Below are 9,476 nucleotides of genomic sequence, written 5' to 3'. Positions count from 1 at the left end.
AAGTCAAATTTACAATACCACACAAAAATTATTAAATGTGTTGTTTCTTCAATCTAAATAGGCTCTAATATATCTGATTAGAGATAACTTGTGAAAGGAAGTGGAAAATCTTTGGGTATCAACACTAAAATTTATTGAAATTGATGTAAAAAATACTTTTTTTCGAGAAAAATCCAAAAAGTGTCAATCCATTATAACTTTTTTCAAAGTTTAAAAAGAACCTATGTTTTAATAGTTTGTGAAGCATTTACATATTGTTAGTGTACGTTCAAAATTTCATTCAATTCGGTTCACTGGTTTCCGAGATATGACACTTTAAAAATGAGTTGTCTGAAAAATAGTGTTTTACCCGAACGGTTCTAACTTTGCGAAATATTAATCAATCGAGCCCAAATTTGTACCAATGGTGCACACATAGTAGGTTGACAAACAGTCAAAATTTGAGATTTTTTGATGCGCTCTATGAAAAGTTATAGCTTGTTGAACTTTTTTGAGAGAGAAAAAAAAGTTGCCTATCCCAAACATTTTGGCCGTCCCCTGTATGTGTCCACAGAATTCTTCACGTATACCGTCATAAAATCTTCCAAGAATATTTTTTAAGGATTTCTCCAGGAATTTTCCTATAAATTCCTCATATTTTTTTCAAGAATCCACTAAGAGTTTTCCGAAAAGTTACTCCAGGTATTTTCCCAGGAAGTTTTTGAAAAACTGATTCCGAGATTCCATCTTGAGTTTCCATGGAATTTCTTCAGATATTCCTCAAGAGATACATTCAAACATACTTTCTAAGATTACACTGAAAACCAAACCTACCAATTTTTTGGGTTTATTTTACCCAAAATAGGTATATTGATTAAATTCACTACCCAAAACTTTCATTGATTTCTCTTTCTTCATCACCGATGTTTTAAAAAACAAAGCGAGGTGCATCGATCCAAGTTTGGCACAATAAGACAATTTTGGGTAAATACAGTTTATGTCAAAATAAGGTTTAATAAACTCACATTTGAGTTAAAATTACCTACTCTTAAGTGTAGAATTAGCTATAAGTTAAAATACACATAAATATAAACAAAAAAAAACCTACTCTTAAGTTTATATTTTAACTAAAGATAAAGGCAATCTACCTACTGTGAGTTTACTCAAATTTGATTTATTGGGCGTCAAATTAACTCAAATTTTGGTACTTTTCCGATTCCGTGTAGGGATTCTCCGGAAATTCCTTCCAGGGGTTCTTTCGGAAATTCCTTCTGCAAATCCTATGAAATTCCTTTGACAAGATATTTTTATTTTCAGAGACATCTCAGGAATTTCAGCAATTGAGTTGAACAGGAAGGAAGACTCCTTATTTTGTGAGTATTGTGAGTATCCCAAGTCCGCGATGTGACAGTCTTAAGTGTTCTAACCACCACACCAGGTCCGCTTCACTAGGATTTTTCAGAAATTCTTCTAAAAACTTCTTCACAAATTCTACAGGGATTTCTTCGCAAATTCTCTAAAAGGTTTTATTTATTTTTTATTTATTTATTTATATCACCGTCTTCGACATACATCGTACAGACTCAAGATTTTTTTTTTCGAAAATCCTTCAGTGATAACTGCAGACATTCTTTCAACGATTTTTTAGGAGCTGTTCCTGTGATTCACTTGAAATATTTTCTGGCATGTCTTTGGAGATCACTGCAGAATTAATTCAGGTATACTGTTCGGCAATGAACACAAGAATTATAAGGCGAAGCACTGGACTGTATTGGGAGGGTATAGCACGGCAGAAGAGAGAACGGGGAATTTCGGACCGCGAGGGAAAAATCACTTTCACTTTCACTACACTAAACACTTTATTTCTCTTCTAGCTTACTATTTACATTTCACTTTGGATAATTTCACTTCGCGTTGTTCGAGCCACGCGAACGCTCATAACTTATTCACTTTTGGATTGCAACTGACTCGCTACTGGGAACGGGTCGCATATTTATACCCAAAAATATAGAACCACGTGGAATATTCTACGCGCGCGTAGAACCCACGCGACGCGTGTGGAACAAACCATCACGCTACCTGCAGGGCGACGACGACGAGAGTCGATGATGACGGTTGCGGCGGTGCGGTTCGCTGATGCACTCACGGCAGAATCTCACGGCACTCACTCTCTCGCTGCTGCTCGCTGATGTTTCGTCGGCTCGAGTGAGTGCGCGTGCTTCGTCACGATGATCGATGATGGTCCGATGCAATGGTTGGTGGTCGCGCAGCTTACCATGCTGCTGCCGTCATTTGGAGCGTATGTTCGCGAACATATACCTTCAGCGATTTTTTGAAGATCTTCCAGAAATCGCACAAAATATACTGAGGAGTGTTTGAACGAATCTCTGAAGGGATTTCTAAGAAAATCCTGGAAGATTGTCTCAAGAAATTCCATGAAATCTCACGTAGATAGCTTTGGTAACTCCTTGGAGAAATTCTTGAAAAATTTCTGGAGGAATTGCTGAAAAAAAAATCATGAGGCAATATATGAAGCTATCTCTGGAGCAATTCCTGGATGAATGTCTAAGATAATACCTGAATATCTTGATAAACCCCCTAATTCTCAAAAAAAAAAAAAACATCTTGAGAGACTTCTACAAGTAATCCCCTAAGAAAAAAAATACTTCCTGAAAAAATTCGTGGAAAAATCTGCTAACAAATTTCTGCACAATTCCCTGACAAAAGTACTAATGGAATTCTTGAACAAATCTCTCAAAGAATGTCTGACATATCCCTGGAGGATTTTTTGAAGGTATCCTTTGAAGAACCCTTGAAGATACCTCTGGAAGTATGTATTATCAAAATAATATTAATAATAATAATAATGCAATTTCTGAACTACTTGGAAAAAAATCTGAGAGGAATCCGGCAAAACCAAAAAATAAAATCAGAAGGAATTCCTTAGAAAAGAATCTTTAAAATATTTCCTGGAAGAACCAGAGAATCCTCTGCCAGTATTCATAGAAATATTTCTTGAATAATTCTTTGAAAAATGCCAAGGAATAGACTCTGGAGCAATATCTGAAGAAATTGTGAGATTTTCTGGAAAAACTTGGAAGAATCCCTGAAAGAAGGTCTGAATTTAAATTTAAACCTGGAGGATTACCTGAAGGAGCTACCTGAGGACCTGAGAACCTGAGGCATTCTTGGAAAATCATCTGGAGAAATTCTCAGATGAATTTCTTGAGAAATTTCTAGATGATTTATGGAGAAATTCCTAAGAAAAACTTTTGGAAAAAATCTGATAATACGGCCGGAGCAATTTATTCGGAAATATTTGAAGAAATACGTGAAGGAATACTAGCATGAATTTATGTAGAAATCCTTGATGGAATTTACTATATAATTCCTTGAGAAATTCTTGAATTTTGAGGGACCTCTTGGATTACTTTGAATCCTTCGAGAAATACAGGGGATAGACAAAATGATCGAGACAGGCAAAATTTTTACTTTTCCAAAAATATTCAACTATCTGTAACTTTTCGAAAAGTGCATCAAATATTCTCAAATTTTCACTGTAAGTTCATCAACTAGTTGTGCATCAGTGGACAAAATTTGGAAAAGGTCGGGCTATTCTACACGAAACTATAAAGATTCTAGGAATAGGTATAATTATCCGATAGCCAACTTTGAGCTGTTATATCTCCGGATTTAATGAACCGAGTGCAATGAAATTTTGATCATTTAAGACTTATATAATAAGCTCTGAAAAACGTTTGACACAACTTTAAATTATTAACAAGAGAAAAAGTTATGGCGATTTCATTTATTTTATGATTTTTTAGTAAATTGGTCTATTTTTAATATTCATCCCAATACTTTTTCTATTAATTGAAGGCTATGTTGTTACTTTCCTTCAAAACATATTTATATTAAAGATAATTAGAGGGAATTTAAATAAACTATAATTAGCATTTTGAGTTTTGCAACCATGTTGAAGTTTTAGAAAATTTGGTGTTTAATTAGGAAAATAAACTAATCGTAATAATTTTCTTCCCTATAAAGAAATTTAAGTTGTGTCAAAAGTTTTTTCAAGTTCATTATATAAGTCTTAAATAGTCAAAATTTCATTGAATTCGGTTCATTGAATCCGGAGATATAACAGTTCAAAATTGGTATGTCCCAAGGAAAACTACTGGAACAGTTCCTGAAAGAATTTCTGAAGGATAATGTTTCAAAGATGTCCAAAAGAGGTCCCTGGAGGTAATCCTGACGAATTCTTGAGAAATTTCAAGAAGAATGCTTGCTAAGCTCATATGAGGAATATCAGTAAGAGTGCCCCTTCCACGATAATTACAGAAAAAAAAATCGTGAAAAAAAATAATTCGAGAACGGTTTCTCGACATAATTCTCAATTAAGCGCAGTATTGAAGTTTTTAACATGGGGCGTACTAGTAAAGGGGGCACTCCGATTTTTTTTCCATGACAGTGCTGATCTAACGTAAAAGCCTGTTATAAATATTTCTGGCTCAAACTAACGTTTTTTCCTTTTTTTTGAAATTTGAGCCTAGAATAAAACTAAAATGCTTGATTTCAAAAACTTTCGAAAAATAATATCATCAACCAAACAATTTTCTCAAAAACGTTTTGTCACTTAGGGTGCAACCTCGAACTTGATCACTGTGAGTATTGCAAAACAAAAAAAAAATGCCCATACTAAACGAGTTCACAGCGGAGATTCTCCGCACCATCCATAACAGCCGGGTTCAAAAAACTGCAGCAAAAAAAGTGACTCCGAGATATTTATTTTTCTCGGGGCTTGAGTTGAGTGGTAGTTTTTTGGAGATTTTCTTGCTGACAACTCGCTGTGTTATTTTTTGTTGGTTCTACTGACTGCGAGTATAACGAGGCAAGCAGACGACGATTGGGATGCGAGCATTTCTTTTGGGAAGAAGTTTTTTGTTCGTTGCTGTTTCTCGATGCGCTGTGAAGCCAAGTCGAGCGAACAGGTTGTTGGGATGCAACTCGGTTTGTAGGTCCCGGGGCGATTGACCGAGAATCAAAACAAACTGCGGTTGATGACAAACTACTGAAAAAAAAATTGTAAATGGCAAAAAAGTGTGAAAATTATAAAAAAGTGAGACGATTTCAGTAAAGAGGCAAAAAATGGCGCCCATCCCAGAGTAGGTTAATTTAGAATGAAACGGAAAGCAATCTTCGAGAATAGCGGAACAACGAGACTAAAGACCCCTCCGGACAATTATGCTCGTACCTGATGCAGCAGAGAACATAAATGTAACAGTGAATGCGAATTTTAGAAAATGAAATAATCTGCAAAAGGAGCGGAATGGGACGCTGCAGCTATATGGGACGAGTGTGATTATGTATTCGATCTGGACCCAGACCAAGATGCTCATAAATTTGACAAACAAGAAAAGCTGAGAGAAGATCCGTTTTGGGGTCATAAGGTCTTCAACTGAAATTTTCACCCAGTTTGATGCCGGCCCGGCAGGAATAAATTTGATACGACAGCTTGGTGTTTGAAACAACTGCTTCCAGTCCGGAATCGTTCGGTTGTCCCCAAATCAGTTGCACACTTTTCAGATTGAGACCCTTTTCAAAAGACCCCTTCGCTGTAAACTTCCCAGCAATGGCTCTGGTTGTAAACGTGGAAGCAAGTAACGGTAGGCTCAACGTTTTGCAAACACGCGTTCTTTTACAGCTCCTGTAATTTGAGATTTTTTTGGAACGGTTTAGATAAAGGAGTACAAGGACAAGAAACCATTCAAAGCTTAAATGCTCATTCACTCAAGTGTTGACCTTTTCACAAGGCGCAGGTCCTGTTACATAACGCAATCGTGGACAGCCGTAGCGGAATGAAAGTGAAACGGTGATGGACCCAAACCTTGTCAGGTAGAAATTAGGATCTATAGTGCCACTTGTTTTTACATCCGGGTAATTTAACTGCCTTGAATAACTCTTTAAGCAATAAATTCCAAGAATAACGGTTTGACCTTAAGCGCTTTAGTTTCGTACACTGTCCATTAGAAACATAGAATTTCTAATTGCTTTATTGTCACCGCTCACAATTTCAAATAGGCTTGAAAAGAACCGCAATGCGTAACCCTTCTTTGGGCTCCGTATTGGCTTCACTGAGGTCATAAAAATTGAAACCCTTTTTTTTGTTCTCTCTCTCGGACGCTTCGCAGTGTGTTGTAATAAAATCGCATGAAATTAGACCCTGATTGGGGTGGTAATAATCAATTTTTTTTCGGGTAAAACTGTGCAATATAATCCTTTTGCATGATCCTTCCCGTAAGGTGAACGGTAATTTCGTTGGTAAGAGAAAAGAGTTCTAGTAGTTCACATTTTCTCGAAACAAAAAAGTGATATTTTTTCAGTAAGGTTCCCATCAAACGTACTTATTGGCTTCTGACGATGGCGAAGACAAGGTACCTATGACACGTTAGATGATATGATGGCTTGGCCACCCATGAACCCATGAACGCAATCGTCATTCTGGGAAGGTACCAGTATTATTAGCGCAATGGTGACCAATAGGACAGTTTCAGTCTTATCCTATTTGCATGTTACCGGTATAGGGCCCATATAGCCGAGGCGGTAAACGCACGGGTATTCAGCATGACCATGCTGAGGGTGACGGGTTCGATTCCCGGTCGGTCCAGGATCTTTTCGTAAAGGAAATTTCCTTGACTTCCTTGGGCATAGAGTATCTTCGTGCCTGCCACACGATATACACATGCAAAATGGTCATTGGCAGAGGAAGCTCTCAGTTAATAACTGTGGAAGTGCTCATAGAACACTAAGCTGAGAAGCAGGCTTTGTCCCAGTGAGGACGTTACGCCAAGAAGAGAGAGAGAGTTACCGGTATACCTCGATATAGTGGACATTTCAATTTTTGAAATGTCTATAAAATCGAATTTTACACAGAATCGATGCAATTTTTTTTATTTTATCTATATATATATAAATGCAGTGGCATACGTGGGACCGCGCATAACTCACGAACGGGAAGTCCGATTGGGGTCGTCTTTATTTTGTTCTGTTAGTTTTCACCCAAGGAAGGTTTATGAGGCAAAAAACATGGGATAATTGAGAGTTTTTGAAAATCGGGTTTTCATACATTTTGAACAGGGACTTATGGGCTTGGGTATAGACTTGAAACCACAAAAAACGCAGTAGGCAAGACAAAGTTTGCCGGGTACAGCTAGTTTTTATATAAATTTTATACCAAAATATGTCAAAACATAAACAAACTGCATGACAATTTAGTTTTCGATAAAAGGCTCGAAGTTGTTGGCATATACTAGTAATTCTCGCTAAGTAACGAATGAACACTATCTCGCTATTTTGTTACAATCGAAATCTTTTGTCCAAAACTATGTATGGTTGATTGTTAAGCCAATATTTTGAGCAATGAATAAATACAAAAACGTTATTTGCATAAATGTCCCAAAAAATGAAAAAAAAAAAATCAGAAATTCTTTCAGGGATTCCTTTAAAAAACACTCTCTGAGGATTTATTTATCCTGGAATTTCTTTACGAATTGATTCATAAATTCCTCCAGGGATCCCATCTGAAATCCCTCAAGGGGTTCGGAAATTTAGAGATTCCATGTGTTCCTCCAGAAGAGTCATAAAGAATTATTTAACGAAATTCGACAAGAATTGCTTCACCAATTTCTACATGATTTACCACAAATCATTTCAGAGATTTTTTTTGAGAAACTCGCTCAGGGATTACTTCAGAAATTCCTCTAGTTATTTATTTAAAAATTTCTCTCGGCATTCGTTTGGAGAATGTCTTGGAGATTTCTTTGGAAAATCTTCCGAAAATTCTTCAGAAATTCATGCAAAATATCTTTCTATTTTTGTTTGCGGAAACTTGTCCAAGTATTTGGCCAAAAAATCCCTTACGGATTCGTTCAACAAATGTTACATGGATTCATTTAGAAATTTTTTTCAGGGATTTGTTTAGAATTTTTTTTATTCTATAAATTTCACTAAGAATTATTTTCAAGCATCTTTTATGATTTTCTTTTGAAATTCCTCCACTTTATTTTCAAAAATGCGTTCAGAGATTCTTTCAGAAATATCTCTAGAATTTATTCATAAATTTCTCCAGAGATTGCCCAAACTAAAAATTTCTGCGATGCCTTCATTCACTATTTTTCAGAAAAAAATTCAAAAAATCTTTCAAAAATATTAACTGGGATTACTTTTGAAAATCTTCCAAGATTTTCACCAAAAAATCCTACAGCAATTTCTACCGAAATTCCACTAGTGATTTCTCCAGAAGTTTCAGAAAGAGTTGTGTCTGATTTTTTTTATAGAAGTTCTTCCAGGGGTTTCTTCAGAAAATCCTTCAGAGATTTACCTTTTTTTTTGAGAATTTTCTAGATTTTTCAGAGCAATTCTTCTGAAATTCCTTAAAGTTAAAGCATTCTCTCAAACGATCCCCCTAGGATTTATTTCAAAACTTTCTTCGGGGTTTGCTATAGAAATTGCTCTCGCGAGTTTTTTTTTAATCTGAATTTTTGTCAGAAAAACTACCTGGGATTTCTTTAGAAATTCCTCCAGGGACTCATTAAAAATGTGAGATCCATTCAGAAATTTTCTGCAGGGATTCCTGTAGAAACTACACTGGGGATTCCTGCTGAAAATCTCCCATGGCTTTTATTATAAATCCGACTAGTAATTTCTTATAAAATATCTCCAGATTTTGCTCTAGAGATTTCTTTACAAATTTATCCATTACTTTGAAAAAAAAACTGCCACAGATTTTGCGATGATTCTTTCATGGACCCTAGCTGAAATCCGTCCAAGGATTCTTTCAAAAATCTTTCACGAGTTCCTTAAAAAATCTTTGGAAAACTGCTCATAGATTTACTTCAAAAAATCATCCAGGAAATCCGAAAGAAATTCAGCCAGATTTTTTTTTTCACAAAATCTTCTCGAGATTCCTTTAGATTTCAGAAGGTTATTTTGAAACTTCTCCAAGTACTCCTTAAGAAAATCTTGCATGGATAGCTTCCAAAAATATTGCATGGGTTCGAATAATCTTGCATAGATTATCCCAGAAATTCAGCTACGAATTTCTTCGGATTGCTTTAATAGAGATTCCTTCAGATATTTTTCAAAGCATTCATCTAGAAAACCTTCCATGAAGTTTTTCAAATAAAAACCATGATTTTTTTTAGAATATGATTCAAATTTTGAAGAAGTTTTGGGTTTCTGTGGGTTGTTTTAGGAACTCTACAAGAGATTTTTAAGGAAATTACTTAAATTTATTCACATTTCTTTTGATATGGCTTCAAGACGTTTCTCTTTCAGAAATTGCTCCAAGAATTTCTTAAGAAAGTCTTAGGAAATCCTCTAAGTATTACTTCAGAATTTTTCTACAGATTTTGCAGACTTCTACAGAGGATTGCTATGGAAAGGCTAGAAGACACTCTTGCAGAGATTTCATCAGAAATTCCGCCGGGTATTCCTCT

The 9,476-nt window shown here is 35.6% G+C and overlaps 1 protein-coding gene across 1 annotated transcript in view; it reads left to right on the top strand.

Annotated features, from left to right (window-relative positions):
• The first annotated feature begins 2,207 nt into the window (after nucleotides 1–2,207).
• Nucleotides 2,208–9,476, top strand: part of LOC134290405 (uncharacterized) — a 41,898-nt gene continuing 34,629 nt past the window's right edge. Inside the window, exon 1 of the mRNA XM_062857544.1 lies at nucleotides 2,208–2,278. Within this exon, the coding sequence (XP_062713528.1) occupies nucleotides 2,208–2,278 (71 nt within the window). The remainder of the gene's footprint in view (nucleotides 2,279–9,476) is intronic.

This window comes from Aedes albopictus, chromosome 3, assembly GCF_035046485.1.
Source record: "Aedes albopictus strain Foshan chromosome 3, AalbF5, whole genome shotgun sequence".
NCBI classification, from domain to species: domain Eukaryota; kingdom Metazoa; phylum Arthropoda; class Insecta; order Diptera; family Culicidae; genus Aedes; species Aedes albopictus.
This window is presented reverse-complemented; position numbering and strand designations above follow the sequence as displayed.